The sequence below is a fragment of the Gorilla gorilla genome, chromosome 3, assembly GCF_029281585.2.
Source record: "Gorilla gorilla gorilla isolate KB3781 chromosome 3, NHGRI_mGorGor1-v2.1_pri, whole genome shotgun sequence".
NCBI lineage: Eukaryota > Metazoa > Chordata > Mammalia > Primates > Hominidae > Gorilla > Gorilla gorilla.
In genome coordinates, this window is record NC_073227.2 from 58,090,888 (window position 1) to 58,115,995 (window position 25,108).

The following is a 25,108-nucleotide window of genomic DNA, read 5'->3' on the forward strand; positions in this document are numbered from 1 at the left end:
AAAAATGGTGTTTGCCACCATTCAGATCTTGAAGAAATTTTTCTTAGCAAAAACATGAATCTAGATGATGAGAGAAGCTTTTTTGTTTGACATATCTTGATTTTAAATAAGATTTTTTAAAAGTAAACAAAAATAAAAACCCATATAGCCTGTTTTCATTTTAGAAAAATGATAGAAAGTACATATCAGCATTGGTACCACCCAAAATGATCAATTTTGCTATTCCAGATATAGTAATTTTCAGATATCTTTAGATTGTGTCTGTTTCCAAATGTAAAGGAAAATGTTATCTTTTCCATTTCCTATGTAACCTTATCGTTTGTATTAACTATTCTCTTCAGTCACTGATTTCTTTCCCACTTTGGGGAAAATTTGAATCCCATTTAACCTGTTTATAGCCCCCAGGTTAATTAATAGACCTTTCTGTAATTCAAGTGGGCTTTGTTTTTTTCCTGAAGCCACAAATGTAATTGTTCTATCTCATCAGTTTTCATGGCTTTATACTTCTTCTTTGGCACACCTTAAATTTGGAAAGATGTTTTTGATATTGGAATAGTTAATGTTTAAACATTTACTATTAGCATTAGTACATTTTAAAATTTAAAATGGTATTTGTGTGTATTTCTAAGGTTTATCTTGTTGGACAAGGTAGAAGTGGGGACAAAACTGAGTTTTATGCTTTCATGATCATTGAATAAAGTCATAGTTCCCTTCTCTGAACAAGTTTTATGCTTTTACAGTCCACACCAGCAGGCTCTAAATGTTTTTTTAATTATATAGCACATTGATAATTTTTTCATTTAACTTGCAGTTTGACATAATTTCAGATAAGCATAATAGCTACAAGTGCAGTGTGAAGAATTTTCTTTTACTCTCCAAACACATTCTGCAGATTTTAGCATTTTGTCACATTTGTCTCATTCTGTGTGTCTGTGTGTGTATGTGCATGTGTGCACACTTTTTTCCTGAACCATTTGTAAGTTGTAGACATAATATATCTTTGTCCCTAAATACTTAAATATGTGTTATAAGGACTTTGACTTAACCATAGTACAGTCAAAATTAGAAAAATAACATTGCTACTTATTCTGATTTACAAACTTTATTCAGATTTCACCAGTTTTTCCAATTATGTCCAATATTGTGGGCTGTGTTCAGTTATCATGCCTCTCTAGGTCTGCTTTGATATGAAATAGTTCTTACTCTTTGTGTCATGACAGTGACATATTTGGATACCCTTTAATTTGGGTTGTCTGATTTTTTTCCTCATGTAGGTTCAGCTTTTCCATTTTGCATAGAACATTACAAAAGCATTGTTCTATTCTCAGAGCATTGTTACAGGAGGTCCATGATGTTGATTTGTCTCATTACTGGTGATGTTAACTTTATCTGGTTAATTTGGCCTGTGAAACATTTCTCCACTGTAAAGTTGTTTTCCCTTTGTAATTGTGGAGAGTGCACATTTTTGGTAAATGTGTATTTATAAGTTGTACATACGTATTTCTATACTAATTTATTGTACACATTTTAAAGCCCTCAGAAATATTAGAAATTAAAGAATGAGGTAAAAATAGAGACATTCTTGCATTTTCTTTTTATGCCTCAGTATATCTTTTCATGCCTTCTGAGATGTATACTCCTGGCTTTGTAGACCAGATAGCCCAGACTTCTATTTGTGTGTGTGTGTGTGTATTTTGAGAAACTCACTCTTATCGCCCAGGCTGGAATGCAGTGGCACAATCTTGGCTTACTGCAACCTCTGCTTCCCAGGTTCAAGTGATTCTTGTGCCTCAGCCTTCTGAGTAGCTGGGGTTAAAGGCATGTGCCACCATGCCCTGCTAATTTTTGTATTTTTAGCAGAGCAGGGTTTTGCCATGTTGGCCAGGCTGGTCTCAAACTCCTGGCGTCACGTGATTGGCTTGCCTCAGCCTCCCGAAGTGCTGGGATTGCAGGCATGAGCCACCACGACTGGCCAATTCTTTACCCTGTATTAGTTTTATAGAAATTAATCTTGTGTCTTGATTCTGAAATAAAAGTAAAGCTTTTTATATAAAAGTAAAAGCTCCTAGGCGCTTGTGGCCTCACACTTAGTAAGTACTCAAAAATACATGTTCAATGATAGTGATTTTTCCCTATTAATTTTTAATTTTATTTGCAGATGGAGAACTTAATGTTCTGGATGATATTTTAACTGAAGTACCAGAACAAGATGATGAACTGTATAATCCAGAGAGTGAACAAGATAAAAACGAGAAAAAGGGTATGTAAGAGTTCTATTATTTTTGTTGAAATAACAGTATAAATAGAGGAGATTCAATTTCTTAAAAAAAAATGACTGTGCTTTTTTGTGCTTGTTCCTTGAGTCAGTTAACACTAAATGTACATAATAAACTGGTATCCATATGAATAGGGATAATCTGTTTTTTTCTAATATATGAAACTTCTCAAATATATGGTTTTATTCCCATAGTTGAAAGCTATGTTTTCTTTTAGATTATCTCTGGAGAAGAAATCTCTCAGAAGACTTTTAAAGAAATGAGGCCTTTCCCCCCTTCCTGATGTATATATTATTGTCAGTCTTTGGTGAAATAAATGGAATACTACAAATACTTCTTTTTTTTTTTTTTTACATTGTATTTTAAAGGATCAAAAAGAAAAAGTGATCGAATGGAATCTACTGATACCAAACGACAAAAGCCTTCTGTCCATTCAAGACAACTGGTTTCTAAGCCACTGAGCTCATCTGTTAGCAATAACAAAAGAATAGTTAGTACAAAAGGAAAGTCAGCCACAGAGTATAAAAATGAGGAATATCAAAGATCTGAAAGAAACAAGCGTCTAGATGCTGATCGGAAAATTCGTCTATCAAGTAGTGCCTCCAGAGAACCTTATAAGAATCAACCTGAAAAAACCTGTGTCCGGAAAAGGGATCCTGAAAGGAGGGCCAAATCTCCTACGCCAGATGGTTCTGAGGTAGTAAATATTATTGCAGATATAAAACAGAAAGCCATTCTTTTTGAGGCTTTAGAACTGTTTATTCACCCTGACCTTGTCTTTTATATGACTGCTGATTCCCTTTTTCTTTAAACATCAGAGAATTGGGCTTGAAGTGGATAGACGTGCAAGCAGATCCAGCCAGTCTTCTAAGGAAGAAGTGAACTCTGAAGAATATGGCTCTGACCATGAGACTGGCAGCAGTGGTTCTTCTGATGAGCAAGGCAACAACACTGAGAATGAGGAGGAAGGAGTGGAAGAAGATGTGGAGGAAGATGAAGAAGTAGAAGAAGATGCAGAAGAAGATGAAGAGGTGGATGAAGATGGAGAGGAGGAGGAGGAAGAGGAGGAGGAGGAGGAAGAGGAGGAGGAGGAGGAGGAAGAAGAAGAATATGAACAGGATGAGAGAGACCAGAAAGAGGAGGGAAATGATTATGACACTCGAAGTGAGGCCAGTGACTCTGGTTCTGAATCTGTTTCCTTCACAGATGGGTCTGTCAGATCTGGTTCAGGCACAGATGGATCAGGTACTACTTTTTATATGTAAAAGTTTGTCTTAAAAAAAGCTTGATAGGTTTCAGTCTTGAAAATGTTTAAATTATAAAATTGTTGAGGAGATGGGGGATATTAATAGGATTGTCTTGTGATCCTTTATATGCTTTTGAATGTTATAAATACATTTGAATAATCTTGGATAAGATTTACATATTTTAGGAAAGGCATTTCCTAGCTACAGATTGGTTGTGTTGTAAATGAACACAAGTCCATTTGATTCTGTATAAGGAAATGTATTTCAGATTTCTGTAAATTCTTAGATTTTCATACCAGTCAGCAGTTTATTTAAACACTGATGTACTTGAAGTATATTCATAGGAAACCTGTCCACTGGGTATTACAGTATTTCCTTGGTAAAATACCCCTAGATTTCCATCATATGGCTTCAGAATCAAAACAGATTATTTCTTTTTTATCTCTGGGAGCACAGACTTTTCTTCTAATTTTGTGTCTGTCAGTTGACTGGCTGAGACAGGGTCGACAAGAGGGCTGGGGTGTAAGGTATAAGATGGAGATGAAGACTATAAGTAAAATTCTTGTGGAAAAATCAGGTAAGAGCCATCTTCAGTCATTTCTTCAATGCTATATATATCCTGCCTCTATATACCTATGAGACAAAAATGTATGACTATTAACGTAGTTGGAGGCACTAGGCTTAGGGGAACTTTTCTTGGGGGAGGGTACAGCAAGGAGAGGTCAGGGTACTTACAGAGCACTGTATGATGATTATAATCTCATGACTGTCTTATGTAAAGATGCTACCAGATTGCTACATAAGCAAAATGTACTAAACATAAGAAAATTCCTATTTTTTTGAAATACATTTACAGTTTATTATAGAATTTGATCATTTATAATAGTACATTGTTTTATATATATAGTATAGAAAAGTACTTCAGTTGCCAATCACTAGAAGATAACTGGCCATCTGCTCTACCTATACTATATACAGATAGTATATATCTATACTATATATATTATACTATATATTTATACTATATGGATAGTATATATCTATACTACATACAGTATAGGTAGAGCAGATGGCCAGTTATTTTCTAGTGATTGGCAACTGAAGTGCTTTCAACCTTTTGTTCACTAGAATTCTAGGTTTGGGAGTTAAGATAGGCTTTTCAAGGGAGGTAGAGTTAAACGGAATAGATGAGTAGTAGTTGGATTTGTTGTAAAAACATATGAAATCTTTATGCTTCCATCATGCCTTTTACAAACTGATAGGATATATTTTTTATAATTTAAGATAAGAAATATTTCATTAGCAGTATGTGTTGAATGTTCATCTATTGTGGAGAATGTATGAAACCACTCCCGTGGGTAGGGAACGTTTTGTTGTAGGAATCTTCTTTTTGGTATCTCTGTTATTTCTTAGACTTTAATGTTTGTATTGTTTACATTAAACAAAGGGAACTTACTTAAATGGGTAGGACCAGAAATTGCATTTGTAACAGGCTCCTAGATGATACCATAGTAAGGTAACTTGATTGACACACTTTGTTTTTGTGGAGAAGACATTTCAAATTAAATGGCAACTGTAGTTTTATAATAAATCTTGATATCAAAACTCTGTTACCAGACTAGGTTTATTCTAAAAGAGATACCTGAAAGTTTTATTTTCCTTATTAAAGGAAAATCCCTTATGTGGAACATGCTTTAGGTACTATATTAATATGCAGGAAATTTTTTTTATACAATAGTTTATGAAAGAGTAATGGGGTGATTTTGGAACTTCTTGATTAAGAGACGTCAGTTTTTAAATAAAAGTGATCACAGTTGAGTTTCTCTGTCATGAATTTTCTAGATTCCAGTTCATTTTACCTTATTCTCAGAATTTTTGGTAACTTTATAAAAGCAACAGACTGATTGATAACAGTTTATTTATTAGATGATTTTCATTGTTCTTTTGACCTGAGAGTAATAGTTGGGGGAGAGGGCCATAAACTTAAGAGCATTGGGAGTTATTCATACAAAAATGATGAAAATTCCTTGGAGATTTCTCATGCTAATGCTAGGTTTAGCATTATATAAAAACAATTGAGTAGGATCTTCTGCTTCTGTTATTTTCCCTGCATTATCTCAGATCTTTTTAGTAACTTTTTAATTATTGTTTTTGTCTTTATATAAAGAGGGTCTTGCTATGTTGCCCAGGCTGGTCTCGAACTCCTGAGGTCAAGTGATCTGCCTGCCTCGACCTCCCAAAGTGCTGGGATTACAGGCACGAGCAACTGCACCAGGCCCTTTTTAGTACTTTGGACCATGAAATAATTCTTTTTTAACAGCAACAAGAGATAAATTACACTCAGTCAGATGCATTCATAATGCTTAGACTACTGAAAGAAATATCCATGGGGGAAAAATTAGAAGAAACATGTCAGAACTTTTGAAAGAAATAATGAAAAAAGCCCCCAAAACTAGTTAAACTTGTAATCAGCTTTCAAAAATAGTATAAAACATCCTTTCTACTTGCTCAAGCCAGAGGACCTGCCCTTGAGTCTAGGTTCTGCCATCCAGGAACTGTGGGACCCTCGTCTAGTTGCCTAACTGCCTGTCTAATCCAAGGTTTCTTCATCTGTAATGAGAATATCTTGTGAACTTGTTATGAGAATTAAAGGAGATAAGTAGTTAAAGCTTTTTAAATAGCTGTCATTATATAGTAGGTTATTGTATACATGATCACTGATTATTATTTTTCAGCTTTCCATTGTTTATATAAAAATAAGTATATGCATTTTTTTCTTCGTATTCCCTTATCTCTAAGCTGAAAAGTAAAAGGAGCTTATCATGGTAAAACTAAAATAAAAATAAACAGGAGAGCTGAATTCCATTTCAAGTCCTCATGTATATGCTTACAAAGTTCCAAATTAAGCTTGGGACTGGTTCTTACATGGCAGGTAATCCAAACCTTTTCTATATACTGAAGATTTTCAGCTCTCTTACAGAAATACACAGGCTACCATTAAAACTGTAGGGATAAATTTTAAATTGAATTTGAAAATAAGAGCAGTAATCCAGGGAGGAAATGGCTAAGGAGAATGGAATAGAAGACACAAAAGCAATGGCAACCAGAAGGGAATCACTAATTATGGTATATATATTTTTCCAGTTGTAAAGCTTTGGGTTCAGGGGTTCATCAGATCTCTTAAGATAGAATCAGAATTGTAATTGTGCTGAAGAATGGTAGTGGAGTTTAAAAAAATAAGGACTTAAGACAGTGTTAACCTGGTGCGTAGAAAGGACACAGTTTTGAAAGAAATTGTTTTTGCTTTGCAAATTTCCCCCCCGCTTGGAAAACTGTATTCAAGGCCACCTATATATGGCAATTAAGGCCCTGACTTTGTAGTTATTTCGTGTTTTTATTTGATTGAAACTGATGAGAGAAACAAGATGCCCGTACTTTTTAAACAGTATTTTTAAAATAAAACATTCTGAGGAAATTGAGGGATCAGGAGAGAGGAGCACAGACTAAAAGAAGGGCTATGCAAAAACTAGACATGTAATGATACATTCTTGTTTGATTACTTCTCTTCGTTTCTGTATTGTGATTTAAAAAAAAAACTCTTGTTCTTTTTAGATGAGAAAAAGAAGGAAAGGAAGAGAGCTAGAGGCATATCTCCAATTGTTTTTGATAGAAGTGGAAGCTCTGCATCAGAGTCATATGCAGGTATTCTCATTTTGTGATCATATCTGACTTGATTCTAATGTAATCTGCTTTAGAAAGCGTGTGGAGGCTGTAGTTTAGTGTGAACTTGTTGATGTCCATTAGCACTGATTTTTGGCATGTTCAGTGTAATAATTCTAGAGAAAACTAAGCTTTTTCTTATTATTTTAATCCTGTTCTGTTACTGCTTAAGTGGAATTTTCACTTTTTTTTTCTTGGAAGATGATGATTCAGTGACTAGTTTTCTGAGTGGGAAACTGTTCAAATATACATACTTTTAAAAAAATCCAAACAACCCAAAAAGCAAAACACTCGTACACATTGAGAAGTTTTTTTTGTGTGTGTGGGTGCGCCAGGAAGAATAATTTGTCTTGAATGAGAATTTTATGTGACAAGACTGTAGAAATTTTGTCTTATCTCTATTAAAGCTCAATCTGAACAAATGTACTTTGGCTAAATACAGGTTCAGAAAAGAAGCATGAGAAATTATCATCTTCCGTTCGTGCTGTCCGAAAAGGTATCATTTAAATTTGAAATTGTTTTCATTGCATGCTGCATAGTCATTATTTTTCCTTATTGGTTCTCCATTAATAGCTGCTTTTAATGTAGTAATGTTCCGATATATTACATGAAGCAAAAAATAATATCTTAACATAGAAAGCTCTGTGTCTGCTTCTTACTGCATATTTTTTAGAATAATACCAAACATTTCAGGATATTTTAGTTTTTGGACAAAATGGGATGGGTGTGTGTGTGTATGTGTGTATGTGTTATATATAGATGTGTGTGTATATATATGTATGTATATAATGGTCTGTTATTCTTGAATCTGAGTAAGAAAATCTATAAAACTTGGTAACCATTTTCATACTTAAATATGGATTTGATATATCGGAACATCACTAGGTTAGGTTTACTTTCTTGCAATATGCTGATTGTCTTTTCTTAGCTTTGCTTTATTACATGTGGCTTAGCCTTCCAGGTTGAATGGGTGATTGTTGCGTTTTAAAAGTTTAGCTGGGTTGTGGAGGGCTAATTTCAGTTAGTACAGTTTTGACCCCTTTGTGTGATAATGGCCTGTGGTTAATCGATTTGGGTTTCTTTTTTTTTTCAGATCAAACCAGTAAACTCAAATATGTGCTTCAAGATGCAAGATTTTTCCTCATAAAGAGTAACAACCATGAGAATGTGTCTCTTGCCAAAGCTAAGGTATTAGCATCAGTTCTGTTGAAACTATCCTAATATCAAAATTTTTAAATGGGAAAATAGACTTGTATTATATCAAGTAGCATAGGTATTATGATTTTCATTACGGCTTTAAAGATCTACATTCCAATGGCCACTTAGGATCTGGTTGTAGTCAGTTAGTCAGCCTACTTGTAATTTGAGTTTTCTTTTTTTTTTCTTTAAGATGATTTTAGGGGTCAGAATATTAAATGCTGAAGGCTATACAGTTTAACTTTTTGCTGTAAAAGATCCTGTTTCTGTTGATTTTTGTTTCTGTACTTCCTCAGTGGCTCATTTATTGTGCTAACACTTCTAAAAGTACCTGTAGTTAACCAATTTTTGTTTTATGTTGATGCTTGATTTACACTTTGGGGTTCTTTTGAAATCATTCTTTTATGGAGAGTTTTATTTTTTAGAATTAAGATCATTGGGATTTAGAAGAAAAAGAATTAGCTTAAAGATCCACTCCAGACTTTGCAAAAAAGATATGCATAGTTGCTGTAGGATGTTGTAAGATAATAATTTTCTTTTTATGTTTGGCTACAAAAATACATTTTTGTGTTACACTAGCTGTTACAGTGTTTTGCTATTCTTGGTTTAAACTGAGTAACTACAGTTTCAACTGATTTTCAGAAACTTAAAACTAAAGTTAGACATTTCTCTAATGATATTTCTGTCAATATTCTATATTTCTAACTTAAGGACTACCCCTAAAACTTTACAAACAGAAGGAAACAGTACACCAAATAGCCTTATTCTGTTCTCTAGCTTAAGTGGATTTAGGCAGAAGTACACTTGGCCCTCGGTATCCACAGGGTTCCTCATCTTTCGATTTAACTAACTGGATTGAAATATTAGGGGAAAAAGGAATGAGAAATAATAAAACAGAAAATACAAACTTAAACACAGTATAACAACTATTCACATAGCATTTACACTGTATTAGGTATAAGTATTCTAGAGGTGATTTAAAGTATATGGGAGTATATGCATGGGTTATACGCAAATACTGTGCCATTTTATATAAGGGACTTGAGCATCCTCAGATTTTGGTACCTGCATGGGTCCTGGAACCAGTCCCCAGTGGAGACTGAGGAACAACTGTAAGCACTTAGTTTGAATGAGATGTCATTTGTATGAGCAGATGGTGTGAGCTGAATGATAGCATCTGCCTTATTATTCCATTTCTTTTTATCTGTTATGAATGAAGAATTGGTTAAAATGCTTTAGAAATTAACAAATATCTTCCAGCTGTAGGTAAAACGTAGGCCTCTTCAGTCAAACTATTGATACATAAAAATTTGAACTTAAAAACTGCTTTAAAAAACGAACTTAAATAGAAAAATGCTAGATTCTTGACTAATAGAGTAATTTTAAATTATTTGATTAGGCACAGTTTTGCAAGAAGACTAACTTCTAAGTTGCGATTCACCTTCAAACAGGATGTATTTACCACAGTAAATGGTTGTAATATTAAAATAATTGTAGTGATTGGTTTTACTATATAGAATTCTAGTCCCTTAGATTTGAACCTCATCTCCATCTATTTACTACTTGCTTTAATGGTTTTGTAAAATTGGTAATTGTCTCCATTTTTTCCCTTAGGTTTTTATAAATTATTACTACGTTATTCTGACAGCTGATAAATAAAACCTTTCTTCATTATAGCTTACTTAAATTGAAAGCACACCAAAATATGTAATTTTTTTTTTTTTTCAAACATAACTGGAAACACAAAAGAGTTGTAGTTAATTTCACTTTGTGGTCTTTATGTTATTTATGTAGGGTGTATGGTCCACGCTCCCTGTAAATGAGAAGAAATTAAATCTTGCATTTAGATCTGCAAGGAGTGTTATCTTAATATTTTCTGTCAGAGAGAGTGGAAAATTTCAAGGTAAGAATAAAAATAATTTGGACATATAAAAACATTAATTATATTAGCATCTACATATTATATTATGATATGATTCTCTTAGGGTTTGCAAGACTTTCTTCAGAATCACATCACGGAGGATCTCCTATACACTGGGTGCTTCCAGCAGGAATGAGTGCTAAAATGCTGGGAGGTGTCTTTAAAATTGACTGGATTTGCAGGTAAATTATACACTTCAGTATAGATAACTGAAATTTTGAATACACTACCAGTTTAGAATAATGTGTTAAAGTAAAAAAGTCACTGTATACTTACCTTACCTTGTTCAGTAACTACCTTTATCTAATGTGGGACACAACAAAGGCGTATTTAGTCTAAAGTTACATGTATTTGATTTGTTTTGTATATTAGTAATAAAGCAGTAAATGAATTGGACAATTGCTTGAAATGTTGTCTGGCGTATCTGTATAATTTTAGTGATTTAACATGTCACTTAAGTTATTGAGGAATGGGAAATAAGTACTCTGACTTGGCTAACAATTTCGGAGGTAACTAGTTTAGTCGTGGACAGTATTTTTTAAGGAGGTTAGCAAATGATGTTTAGTTGCCATTATGATCTTCTGAAACTGAGTTAAGATTTAACTGTATTTATTAGAAAAACAATCAGGCTTATTTTGAACACTGAGTTGTCACTATTTTTAGGTCCTGACTGCATACTGAAGTATTGTACACAAGAAGCTCATTATTTAAGTGATCTTTACGTGGCATACACAAGTGTATTACCTGTAAAATTAATTTTAGTTAAAAAGTGTCTGAAAGGAGATGGTTACTTTGTGAGTTTTAAGTTGTTTTTGGGTATTAGATATTGATGAGCCCGAAGGGGTCGGATGAAAAAGAAGAAAAATGCTATGCATATGATGGAAATCAGCCTAAGCCAAGAAGAGCATGGAAACAAACTATGGGGTTGCGGGGTTGGGGGGGCAGTGGGAGGGCATATGGATGTGTGAGTGGGATAGGGAGCTACCTTTTTTTATGAAGGAGATGGTTAGGAAAAGAGAAGAACAGAGGGCAAAGATGGATAAGAATGAATGAATGTGAGTCAGCCTAAATGTTTATTGTAGGATAGTGAGGAGCTGTGAAGATAGAGGGAGTGATATATTACAAATAGCATACAGTCACTTACTGTGTAGTGACATACCCATCAAGAAAGAATCTTGTCCCATAAGACTGTAGGACTCGTAAGAGATACCTATAATACCATATTTTACTATACCTTTTCTGTTTAGATACACAAGTATTTTCCATTGTGTTACATTTACCTACACTATTCAATACAGTAACATGCTGTGCAGATTTGTAGGCTAGGAGAAACAGGTCATACCATATATCCTAGGTATGTAGTAGGCTATACCATTTAGGTTTGTGTAAGTGCATTCTGTGATGTTCACACAATGAAATCACCTAATGAGTGTATCCCTGTCATTAAGTGACACATAACTGTATTAGGTTGATAATAGCGTAGCAAAAAGCTATGTGCAGAAAAAATACTCATCCCATTATTACTTTCTATGGGGAAGAGTTGGAAATCATCTAAATTCTTTGAAATAGAAAATTAGTTAAATTATAGTTTGTCTCTTAAATATATGTGGAAGTAATTGTGCACATATCAACATGGAAAGGTATAACAAAAGAAAAAATACATAATTATGGTATTGGAATGCAGTGTTAGGTGGTGAGACTGTTAGTGCTTTCTCCCACTTCCTCTCTGTTGCCCCCAGGGGTTTTAAAATATAAACTTGGTTTTTTTGAAATCAAAATTATAATTAAGTTATAATTAAAGTTGAAAATCTGGTGACAATTTGTAGGAAAGGGAGTGATTATTTTTATTTTGTGTGTGTATGTGACTGCTCTGTAAAGGCCAGAGGAAACGTAATGTTGTAACATATTTGCAGGTGTTGCTTTCTTGGGAACAGGAGAGAAAATAATTGCCCATTTTTATGTGGGTTGCAGCAGATTTTGTTTCAAATGTTATTTGTTCTGTTAACCTTCATTTTTACATTACTGATAAGGAAATTCTTAATTTTAAGATGAATTTAATTTTTCATGGATTATTCATTCTTCATATTCCTCTTCATTGACTTATTGACTATTCTACTAATTTGTTTGAAATGTATCAAGCAACCGAAGAGAGGTGGACAGACTCAATTTGTCTATCCTACTAACGTGAGGTGTAAAATTGTGGGCAGTAAAGTGCTTTTATTATTTTAAAGTAAGTTTATGGGTTTACCTAGAAATAGTATTTTTACATAATAAAACTATAGTTTTAATGTTTTAATACTCAAGTTCTATTCAAGTGTAATTTTACAATACTTTACAGTTCTGGAGGGCTTGTGATATTTCTAACATTGATATTTCCTTAGATAAGTCACTTGAACTCTCTTGAGTTTAAATTCTCTCTATATAGTGAGAATTACATTTGAGTCTCAGAAAATTTAAATTTAATAAATAGAAATGGTCAGGACTTTGCTATCAGCAGTAACTGCTGTTAATATTTTTTTCTTTTTCAGATATAATAATTATTAGATTTCTATTTAAGGACCTTTGGATAATAATAATAACTAGACTTAAGCTTTTTTAGGTGTGATCCCTGGATCACTTACATCAGTAGCATCTGACTGTTAAAATGCAGAATCTTGAAACCCACCTCAAACCTGTTAAATTCTTGATGGTTCAGGTAGTTGGTAGGCACATGGAAGATTGGGACCAGATAAGTGTCATGTTTTAGCTGATAGAGGGAGGCATAAAAAGCGACTTATTAAGGTTGCCACCTGTAATTAGCTCAAAATAAGGCATAATCTATGAAATATTATTCATCCAGAGTTACATTTACTGACTAGGTGTTATATTCCTTTCATGTCCATTCCAAATAACCCATTTCTGTTTTCATTTAGAGTCTCTCCATTTTTCTTTTCTTTTCTTTTGAGACGGAGTTTCGCTCTTGTTGCCCAGGCTAGAGTGCAATGGCGCAATCTCGGCTCACCACAACTTCCGCCTTCCGGGTTCAAGCGATTCTTCTGCCTCAGCCTCCCTAGTAGCTGGGATTACAGGCATGTGCCACCACGCCCAGCTAATTTTTTATTTTTAGTAGAGACGGGGTTTCTCCATGTTGGTTAGGCTGGTCTCGAACTCCCGACCTCAGGTGATCCGCCCGCCTCAGCCTCCCAAAGTGCTGGGATTACTACAGGCATGAGCCACTGCGCCCGGCCTCCATTTTTCTTTTTAACTTTAATCAACAAACCACTGTCCAGCATATAAGAGCCTCTGCATGGCTGGGCGCAGTGGTTCATGCCTGTAATCCCAGCACTTGGGGAGGCTGAGGTGGGTGGATCACTTGAGGCCAGGAGTTTGAGACTAGCATGGCCAACATGGTGAAACCCCGTCTCTACTAAAAATGCAAAAATTAGCCAGATGTGGTGGCGCATGCCTGTAGTCCCAGCTACTTGGGAGGCTGAGGCATGAGAATCCCTTGAACTCAGGAGGCGGAGGTTGCAGCAAGCTGAGATCATGCAGCTGCACTCCAGTCTGGGTAACAGAGTGAGACCGTGTCTCAAAACAAAAAACTGTGCACAGTTTTACATTCCTTTGTTAAATTTGCCCTATTTGCAGAACCACTTAGGTCAGAGAGTCCCTTACATGTTCTCAAAGAACTCACAGTAAAGATAAGTTGTATCTGTATGCATCATAACATAGCTGCTCAGAAGGTAACTGTTAGGTTGCTTGTTCTATGATTGTGATCTGAGAAGAAAGGATAAAATAAGGATGCTACATGGATCACAGACCCTGCAATTTCTCTTAATTTATTCTGAGCCCTGTTTTGCCTCAGGCTTCACAGTTTTCTGTGATGTTCTGGCTGAGATTAACTGTGTTGAAACAGTGAACAGATGTCTCTTGAATCTAGTTGGAACCAGTGCCACCAAAGAATCTCAACCCCAAATGATACATTTAGCTTGGCCTATGCTTTTACTTCTACTTGGATCGTGGGTATTTAATTGCTGATATTTAAATAACAGTGATAATCCCATTAATTTATAACCTTCTTATATTTTGGTGGCTGTAGGTTTTCATTTATGCCTTTCCTATAACTGTTTTAAACTGGCAATTAGAAGAAAAATTTAAATTATTGAACAGAATACAAAGAAAACTAGATCTCTGCCTCTGGATATTCAAGCTTTGATGTGGACTTGTTCTAGTCTTTCTACTTCTGAGAGCCTGAAAAGGGGAAAAAAAAAATTCAGTACTTTTGACTCACTCTTGATGGGTGAAGTAAGGTGTATATTAGAAAAAGAAACCAAGCTTTTAAGTGATACTTAGTGGATATTTTCATTACTCACTGACCACTCTTCCATGTATATATATATCACCACCATCACAGAATATACCACCTTGTTAATTTAACTCTAAAATACTTCTATTTCCCTGGAAAATGTCAAAGTTTTTCCTGAGGTTTAAAACAAGTTATATAAGATCTGAGCATTCAGGCCAGGTGTAGTGGCTCACACCTGTAATCCTAGCATTTTGGGAGGCTGAGGTGAGAGGATTGCTTGAGCCCATTTATTCACAATCAGCCAAGGCAAAATAGATCCAATCTCTAAAAAATTAAATTTAAAAAAAGGTCTGAGGAGGCAATATTCACTTTCAAGAAAATTCATGTAAGATTATGTGGCATGTTCACTGGGCAAAGTTACTTATGTTTTCCCTTTTCCATTATGCCTGTGTTCTAGCCCTTCTCTTTGTTTCAAATGTATCCCTGCCTTAGTTCTCTACATAAGGCTTTACCTGGGTTTTCTTTCAAGCTTAACTCTTGTACCACTTCTTTCATGAAGCATTTTGTGATTATTTTTCTTTCTTTCAAAATAGATACAACCACTCCTATTAAAAACAAACAAAAAAAATCTTCTGTATTGTGCATATAGTACCCATTGTTTTTGAAAATTGTGTGTGCTTATTTTTCTTTGATGGCTATGGAAGAAAGGTTAGGGATGCAAACTCTTATCTTTCTCGTCTTTGTATGTCCTTTGGCTGAACAGTTTCATTTGTATTGTAAGTACAGTGAATAGTTCTTTAAAGTGTTTATTTATTTTGGCATTATTTGTTTTATGCACAGGCAGATAAAACCTTATCAAATACTGTTAATTTACAATTATTTCTTGGCAGCTAACAACTGTTGATTATGTGTCATCTTTGTATTCATGTGACATTGTGCTAGGTTGACAAAGAACTATAAAAATAGAGGATATCTTTATAAGTTTGGTGAGACCATTTTGTCATGGCTCACAGATCTTAAAACCAGGTTTTTAGTATTTAAATTATATAGATACTGCCCTTGAGTTTCAGTAAAGGGCATAATTAATATAAATATATGCATTTATAAATAATCTATTGCACAACTCAAGCCATTCTATGCGTAGTGAAGAGTATTGCCATATTGAATGAGGAAATACACTTGAACAGGGAAAGCACCCTCCAAATGAGAATAAGGGACACTTCTATTTTCATGTGGTTTTAACAGCTGGGTTAAGGTCCAGCTTCTTTTTGGTCAGTTTTAAGTTTTTTGAGTTCATAGAAGAAAGGGATATACTAAATATTTTCTGTGTCATTTCATTTGCAAACTGCGTAAAACAACTATAAAGTAGATGGTGATATTCTTGTTTATCAAAGGAATAGATTCAGGCTCAGAGAAGAGAGCAGGCTGGGGTTTAAGCCCCAAGTTATCTTGGTTCTCAAGCCCTTGCTCTTAAGCTCTTTTTAGAAAACTGGAGAATATGGAAAAAGTCTCTGAAGAGGCTTTCTATAGGGAATTAACCACTGTAAGTGGTTTTTAAAATTTAGTCACATTTAAGTCACAGTTAATACAGGAATTCACTACTAAAAGTAGTATAAGGTCCTTAAAGGATTCTGCAGAAGAATGTAATTGATATTACTTTGTATTTAGGCGTGAATTACCCTTCACTAAGTCGGCTCATCTCACCAATCCTTGGAATGAACATAAACCAGTAAAGATCGGACGTGATGGACAGGTTTGTGGCCTTGATTCTTTAAAAAAACACATTTAATCAACCCTTTTAGAGATCTTTATTGATGTATTTGTTTTAACCGTTTCTGATGAAAGACCACATGAGAATTTGAAAAAATAGTCTTATCTGAAGTTTATAATAACTGTGATTGAGACTAATAAGACATCCATTAATGTTGAAATATAGGCAGCTTTATATGGTACTTTCATTTGATACAATTGAAGGAAATATTTCTAAAGAGAATTTGCCAGATTTAAATTTTTTTTGACTCTATTATCACTGTTTAACAGATTCTTCAGTTTCTGTAATACATTTTAGAATTGCCGTTTAGTATATGTGCTAAAGTTTTCTGAGTAGAAAGCAGCTTTCTGAAAAGATTAAATATATGTACTCAGGTTTTCAGGTCTACAAATGGAACTGAAAATGTGGAGTAATTGAAAATTAACCAAAACCTTTCTTTGACCCTTGTAATTCTCACATGTAATTCTGAACCAGAAGTTTTGTTTTATTGTATTTTTTAATTTTAATTTTTTTGGAAACCAGGTTACGAGAGTGGCTAATTTTTGTATTTTCAGTCGAGACAGGGTTTCACCATTTTGCGAGGCTGGTCTCAAACTCCTGGCCTCAAGCGATCCGCCTGCCTGGGGCTCCCAAAGTGCTGGAATTACAGGCATGAGCCACTATGCCTGGCCATGCAAAAGTAATATGACATTTTATTGCTCATGAGTAAAAATGTTTTCACTTTTTCAATTACAAATAGCTGAAAATGATTTAATTTTAAAGAGCCCATAGATTGGTCTGCCTTTGCGGTAAATCTAATGTATTTCAATACACTTAGTAGATCATAATTATCAAAGTTGTTGGTACACACACTAACATGAATTTTTTTTTTCCATTGTATTAAATGACCTTGTCCTGATATTTTTCTATTTTGCACAAAGAAATAGTCCCTTTTCAGAGGATGGTTGTCACAGAATTTTAAGCAACTGCATTTGTATATTTAACTTCAGAGATTCTACACTTTTAGTTTTTACCCTTTATATAAATACACAAAACACTTTTGAAATGTTTTATAAATCTGGAAGTCTTATTGGAATCCCATATGATCATCAGCCTTGGGAAGAAAGCTTCCAAGTCAGTTTTTGTTCTGGTACATCAGGAAAATGCAAGTCTGTTGAAAGGGTCTGTTTTTGTTTTATAAATTGCTACTTTCCTATTCTAGGAAATTGAACTTGAATGTGGAACCCAGCTTTGTCTTCTGTTTCCCCCCGATGAAAGTATTGACTTGTATCAGGTCATTCATAAAATGCGTCACAAGAGAAGAATGCATTCTCAGCCCAGATCACGAGGACGTCCATCCCGTCGAGAACCAGTCCGGGATGTGGGAAGGTTAGAAACGTTCTTTGGACTGATAATAGGCACATGTATCAGAATAACATGATGGAGGAATATGATTCGTCAAAAGTTTGTCCTGCGGTAAAGAAGAAAGAGAAAATCCTCAAATCAAGCTGCATGGACTAGTTTGTGGCTTCATTGAGGATTTCACATGGTCACCTTGGTCTCAGTCATTTTTCAAGAGGAAAATGGGGATCTTTCCTTATGCAGAAAAAAGTATAACCAGTGATAACCAGTTTAGATTAGATAATACTCTGATAATACAATGTATACAATTGAAATGAGGTAGGCATTTGTTGCTAAGAACAGGCTAGAAAGGAGGAAGAGGAGGAAGTCTTTATTTGCAAAAATTGTTAATACTTTTTAAAAAGCCTTTTCTTTCAGGTATGTCTCTGGATAAGCCTTATCAGATATGGGACTTTTATAAAGGATCACTAATATTTTTTCAGAAGATGACGCCTCATTTAGAGGATAAAATATTTTAAGTTATTTTGATATTCAAGAGGAGCATTATTGGGACTGTTTCAGATTTTATCACCGTGATGTGTTAACCCTATTGCCAAATATTCTCTAACATGTACCCAGTGAATTCACACATCTTGCTGAGCTTCTGAAAACAATAGGTTCTTTCCAAAGGGGATCAAGTGGCCCTGGGAGACCCGGCAACAAACCAAAAAGAAGGGCTGTTGCTGTGTCTGTTTACAACTTTTCCAGATGCTGGCAGTACCTGTGGACTTAAAAGTGTTTTTTAGAGGATCGCCATGGTTATTGATCACTACTTTATGAACTAAACAGCATTTTCCAGAAAAAGGGGGTTTAACTTGTTACAGAATTGGAGAAGTCTTTGCAAAGGACTGATTTAAGCCCTTCTACCCAACACCTTCCCCTGTGTAGATTTGCATACAGCTAAATCTAAAATATTCTGCTAAAGACTATTGGATGTATGGTTGATGGGATGAAACCTTTGGTTAAATTTCCTTTTGGTGGAGACATCCTGTGGTAGGTACAGATAATCCAACAAGAGTCCCCATTTCTTTGAGCTTAAAAAGGACACTGTCGAGTAGGTAGGAGGAAACCTGGCAGAGCCCCTTATTTTTGGCCTAAAAGGACTGAGCACCAAGATGTCTTTTGAAGTTTTAAGCTAAGAGGTTTCCAGTGCAATACAATATATACAAGTGAAGTTTTTACCTCAGTTTTGCAATGGACTGCAAACTATACTTATTACACCACTACACCTTCTCTCAAGCCTGCCAGGGCCTCCATTTATGTATGTGGCTTACAGCTTAAAGTCAGTAGTTGGACTACTATATGAACTGTTACTATCATGTTTTATACCGGTCGTAAATGCACTCCCCAAACTACAGGAAAGCGGTATGTTTATTTTTTAAACCAGCTTTTAATTTTCTTAGTATTATTTATTGTAGATGCAACTGTTTTTATTCTGTTGGGGGGCTTGGGATTATTGCACTTAACTTTGCAGTTTGAGTGAACTGTGTTGAAAAAGTTAATGAAAGCAGTTGGTACTCAGACAAATAGCTGAAAACTAGTGAATGCTAGGTTGTTATCAAGTTTTTATTTGACATTAAGGGTAAAAAGATATATTTATTTTCTAAGTATTTTGGACTTTTTTTTTGTTTAACTCTTTATTAGCTGCTAAGTAAATTGAAGTGTATTTAATGATGTGTTAAGTTAACCCGATTTATGGAAGACAGTAAAGAACAGCCCTCTGTAGTCAGTAAAGTTTCACCTTCTAAAGAATATATTTTGAATTAGTTTTATGAACTCTGTTAAAATTCTGACCCATTACTTGCCAATTTATAAAAGCCTATTTTATTACAAGGCATTGTCTCTGGAAAAAAAAAATTCCCTTAATTCTTAAATGTCATTAAATGTAGAAAGAAAAACTAAATGTTATTAAGGATTATTAAGAAATAGTTTTTTAACTATTAAGATTTTAAAAACTTTCCTGTAAAGTTGCTTTTAATAAGTATCAAATTTTCTGTATGATCATGTAAAATTCATAATTTGTGCAAAGCAGAGGAAAAATAAATTCTTAATTTTGTTTAGACTTAACCTAAAATGACATTTATAAGTTTTAAATATGCAGATTTTAGAGTTACATATTGTACAATGATGATAGGTTTTTCTAGTTTTTATTTTTCATCTGAATGGAGACTTTATTTGGGAAAGTGTTTTAATTGTTAAAACTGGTATTTAGTTTGAGAATGACTTTGTTTACTTTTGTTTAGACTACTAAAATGTGACTTACATGTTTTGATTGGACTAGTCTGCAATTTTCTCATCATAGCATGAGTTGGCAGAGAATATCTACTTCCAGCAGTACATTTAAGGTTTGGTTTATAGGAATTAATTTGAGAATCAAAATGTAGGAATTTTAAAATAATTTGCTCACTAAAAAAATTAAGATGTTAAATAATGGGTTATTCTTTGTACTTATCTCTGTCAGAAACTCTTGCTTTACTCTTTGTTCTCCCAGCAGTTTTTGGTTTAATTTCTAATGTGTCTAATTTGTGTAGGCGTCGACCAGAAGATTATGATATTCATAACAGCAGAAAGAAACCAAGGATTGACTATCCCCCTGAGTTTCACCAGAGACCAGGTTAATATTTTATAATCCTGCAGATATTTGATTTCAAATTATTGGAAAAAAATAAAAAAATTAAAAACAACCCTCACAATCCTGCACTTTTAAAAGTGAAAAAAATTCAGGACCTGACTACTTAAATCTTGAGAAATTTTAGTAGTTCTCATTAGTGTAATTCTTCCCTTAACTTTGTTAAGGTTGTCTAGTCTATTCCATTCCAGTGTAACTCATCATACCCTATGAATTACCTGAAATTGCTAATTTTGCAAAAATGGAAACTTATCTGCACATGTGTTTAAGATTAAAAGTAGTTATGAAAAGCAATAACCTCATATTCTATCAGGCTTTTTGTTCCCTGTGGTAGTTAGTGTTTCATGTGATACATATACATACAGTGCTTTTTTTTTAAATAAAAATCTTTATGTCTTTGGAGAGGAATGGGAAATACTCGGTATGTAATCTAAATGTAGCTTTTCAATTAATCTATCCCTTACTGAAATTTAAGAGAGCAAACTATATTCAAGAAGGGATATCATGTATTTGAAGAGTCAGTGATATACTTGTGAAACTTAGGCAGTTAGGAGATTGATGTTACTGATCATTATAGCACTATTATGTAACAAGTGGCTTGATTAGCCTCATTCTTCCAAAATAGGTTGTCCTGTTGTAGAAAGTGAAAATAGTTTTTCCCCAGTAACATGACCACTCAAATGTTTTTACATTTTAATTTGTTGGGTCCTTATTAAAAGAAGCAGGGGAAAGAATATTTTTCTAACCACCATCGATTTTTCATTTTCAGTGTATACATCTTCATTTTTGCAACTTTTGCAATTTTTTCCCCTCCCCCTTAAGTTTACATTTTAAAAAGCTTATCTGTGGTTTTCTTGGTAAGACCTACATATACCCAAGGTGGAAAGTAAACATTTGTTTTAAGGAAGTCCTGTCATAGTGTGCTCAAGATAGTTCCTCTGCTCTTACCTTCCCTGTGAAGCAGAATGAAGAAATTTTCTGATTAGCGAGATTTGGAGTGTGAACGTAGAAGATACCTATCTGAAAGCTTCTCTAGCAGTTTACAATTCTATGATATCATTAGTTATTTCCTAGATTATCATGTAATCTGAGAAGAAAATTTGAAAATGGGATAATACAGTAGTAGCATCACTTAAAGTACATATTTCATGGAAAGAATTGAAACGAGTGGTAAGGAAGGTTTAATTATAATGCCATAAAAGAAAAATATAAATTTGATTTACTAAAATGCTTGATGTTTGAACAGGGTATTTAAAGGATCCACGATACCAGGAAGTGGACAGGTAAGTCGGGTTCACTCTTGCCTAGTTTTGAATTACATTCTTGGAACTAGTTTATGAATTACCTGAATTTAGTTTCACAAATCTTATTCCCAACAGACGATTTTCAGGAGTTCGCCGAGATGTGTTTTTAAATGGGGTAAGCATTTCATTTTATCTATTTAATGTGGATAAAATCAGGCTCTGATTTATTTTGCAGTTCTGTGATAATTTTTAATTATATTGACATTATCATCTTTTATTTTAGTCCTACAATGATTATGTGAGGGAATTTCATAACATGGGACCACCACCACCTTGGCAAGGAATGGTTTGTATTATTCTATTTTTATAAGTTGCATAACTTAATTTGCAGTTCTAGTATTTCAGGTGCTTACTCAGAATGTGATTGTTACAGTTACTCATTAAAGAGACTTAAACTGGCCAGGCGCCGTGGCTCACACCTGCAGTCCCAGCACTTTGGGAGGCTGAGGCGGCTAGATCACCTGAGGTGAAGAGTTCGAGACCAGCCTGGCCAACACGGTGAAACCTTGTCTCTACTAAAAATACAAAAAACATTAGCTGGGTGTGATGGCGCGCGCCTGTACTCCCAGCTACTCGGGGAGGCTGAGGCAGGAGAATTGCTTCAACCCAGGAGGCAGAGGTTGCAGTGAGCCGAGATTGCGCCACTGCACTCCAGCCTGGGCAACAGAGGGAGACTCCATCTCAAAAAGACTTAAAATACAGATTTTTGATGATAAATAATTGTATGCTGTCTTTCAAACTAAAACAAATTGTATGAGGTTTCAAACACAAAGCCCATTTGTGTTAATAGTAAAGGCTTGAGAACTGTAATAGTGTATTATGGTAGTAATTAGTAGTGCAAAGTCCGCTTGAGTTCAGATATATTTCTTTTTCTTCCCAACTCTGTGACTTTGGGTTAATTTCTTAATACAACTCTTAGTTTTCCTCATCTGTAAAATTCCATGGGCATTCATTGATTCTTTGTCTTATCAAATATAATATTTAGTACTTACTCTGTGCAAGGCACTGTGCTTGTTCTGATTATATCATGGTGAATGGAATTGACATCATGACTGTCCTGGTATAGCTTAAAATTTAATGTAGTAGTGTCATTTTCATTGTCAAGAAGATAAATTTACAAAGTACATGTTAAGTTTAGCATAGTGCCTGATCTAATACTCACTAAATTTTCTGTGTAAAATAAGATTAATTAAAGCCTGATTATTCCTGCTTTTTAATTATTTCCTTTAAGAAAACTGAATTGTCTTAGAGTATATTTTAAGATATTGAAGATAGCTGAAGCATTAATTTTCAAGAAATAAAAACCTGGAAGTTGAAGTAGCTTCTACTGTTTTCTTACATTTTAATTTATCTCTTTTTTTAAATGCAATATGTTATATGGCCTCTTCATCTGACTTTTGTTTCACTTTTAAGGTATACAGTTTTATACTATTATATGCAGATGATTATGAGACTTTTCCCCTTTAGATTCTAGGAAATTTTAAAAAATTTAATAATATATGATCTTGATAGTAACTATGAAAGTAATCTTTAATTTACCCTTTATTCATTTTTTAAATGGCATTTAAAAGTTAATTTGCTCCTGGACTTTTTTTTGAGAGACAGGGTCTCATTCGGTCTCCCAGGCTGGAATGCAGTGGTGTGATGATAGCTCTCTGCAGTCTTGAACTCCTGGGCACAAGTGGTCCTGCTGCCTCAGCTTCCTGAGTAGGTGGGACTACAGGCACATGCCACTGTGCCTGGCTAATTTTTTTATAGAGACAGGGTCTCACTCTGTTACCCAAGCTGGTCTCCAACTCCTGGCTTAAGGGATTCTTTTCCCTCAGCCTCCCAAAGCATTGGGATATGGGCGTGAGCCACCACACCAGGCCTGTTGATGTTTCTAAGAACAGATACATACAAAGTGGTTAACCAGTTTACCAACTGCAGAACTAGGATGCCTGATGCCGTATGCCTGCTTTACCACTTTAACAGTAGTGTGACTATAAGCAGGTTACTTAACTCCTTGTTGCTTCAGTTTTCCCTTTTGTAAACTGGGAACAATAGTATCTATCTCATAAGGTTGCTGTGAGAATTAAATGAGACTAGTAAAGTGCTTAGAACAATGCCTGTCTCACAGTAAGCACCATGTAAGTGTTTGCTATTTCCATTGGTATTTATATGATAGGAGTAGAAAAGCATAAACATGTTAAATCTTAGAAGATGTGTAATTTTCGACAAACAAAAAGCATATTTTGAAACACCTTAATGCCATCAAAGTAAATGTCTAGTACAGATTCACTTGTTTGGGATTGGTGTTTTGGATGAAGGGTTCTAAGAATCGCTTGTTTACAAGGGTGTTGGTAGATTCTTAATGTAAATGGTTTTCCTTTTTTAGCCCCCTTACCCAGGAATGGAACAACCTCCACACCATCCTTACTATCAGCACCATGCTCCACCTCCTCAAGCTCATCCCCCTTACTCAGGACATCATCCAGTACCACATGAAGCAAGATACAGAGATAAACGAGTAGTAAGTGCACAAGGAGGCAAAGGTGTGAGGGAACTACTTAGAATTCTGTAGGTAACTTAAATATGGGGAGACCAGAGTATGATGATTGACGGACCATTGCATATTCTTACTGCAGACTGTTTTGGAATAATTCTGTTTGTTTTTATTAAAAATGCCTGATTATGCCCCTTTGGATTATATAGATAGAATATATTTATTTTACTGATCAAATCACAAACTGCTTAAGGCAAACGCCTACAAATAGAACTCCTTTTAGGTAGTACCTAGGCTATGTTCTTTCCATATTGAGATCTTAATTATGCTATGTAATTAATATTGTTAATAGGTATTTCTGAACTTTTTGTGTATTCTTACTCAATTTTTCTAGGATAGATGGTGTATATTAAGTTAGCTGATTACAGTTAGCTGTAATCTCATTTAGTCATTTGTTTTTATTTCTACCAAATGTTAAAGCTAGTAACTGATAAATTGTTTTACCTCTGGTTATTGTGATGTTAGCAAAGAATAACCAGATGTTATGATATGTAGCAGACATGTCCTTTATTCATTGATTCTGTTAATTATTTGATAAGATTGATGTGAAAGCTTTTTTTAATGGCTTCAAAACAGGACCAATGAAAAAAAGACTCTAGTTTTAGTTTGAGTTTTCTGGGTTTTTAACTAGTGGGGCTGAGTTTATTAAATGCTTCCCCCCCCCCCCCCCCATAGTACTTTTATTTATAAAGCAGAATTGTCTTCTGGCAAGTGTTGGAAGCATAATTCATATGCATATAAATTTGATAGCCTTAGAAAGGTAGTTTTGTTGTTAAACTAAGCAGGATATGCAAGTTAGAATTTTTTTCCACTCCCTACTTAGGTTGATGAGT

At 34.5% G+C, this 25,108-nt stretch overlaps 1 protein-coding gene and 1 pseudogene across 8 annotated transcripts in view; one reads left to right on the forward strand and one right to left on the reverse strand.

Annotated features, from left to right (window-relative positions):
- LOC101138063 (UDP-glucuronosyltransferase 2A3-like) overlaps positions 1-25,108 on the reverse strand; it is a 476,474-nt pseudogene that overhangs the window by 430,421 nt on the left and 20,945 nt on the right.
- YTHDC1 (YTH N6-methyladenosine RNA binding protein C1) overlaps positions 1-25,108 on the forward strand; it is a 36,833-nt gene that overhangs the window by 9,583 nt on the left and 2,142 nt on the right. For 2 of the 8 annotated variants that reach the window (XM_019025454.4, XM_055385832.2), the window contains exons 2-16: positions 2,159-2,260; positions 2,645-2,973; positions 3,095-3,521; positions 7,136-7,225; positions 7,686-7,739; positions 8,337-8,431; positions 10,235-10,343; positions 10,426-10,543; positions 16,315-16,399; positions 17,619-17,785; positions 20,329-20,411; positions 21,673-21,709; positions 21,782-21,845; positions 21,954-22,016; positions 24,108-24,242. In XM_019025454.4, the coding sequence (XP_018880999.1) occupies positions 2,159-2,260; positions 2,645-2,973; positions 3,095-3,521; positions 7,136-7,225; positions 7,686-7,739; positions 8,337-8,431; positions 10,235-10,343; positions 10,426-10,543; positions 16,315-16,399; positions 17,619-17,785; positions 20,329-20,411; positions 21,673-21,709; positions 21,782-21,845; positions 21,954-22,016; positions 24,108-24,242 (1,958 nt within the window). The remainder of the gene's footprint in view (positions 1-2,158; positions 2,261-2,644; positions 2,974-3,094; positions 3,522-7,135; positions 7,226-7,685; positions 7,740-8,336; positions 8,432-10,234; positions 10,344-10,425; positions 10,544-16,314; positions 16,400-17,618; positions 17,786-20,328; positions 20,412-21,672; positions 21,710-21,781; positions 21,846-21,953; positions 22,017-24,107; positions 24,243-25,108) is intronic. The other 6 variants (XM_004038743.5, XM_055385833.2, XM_019025455.4 and 3 more) reach the window with 3 other exon arrangements.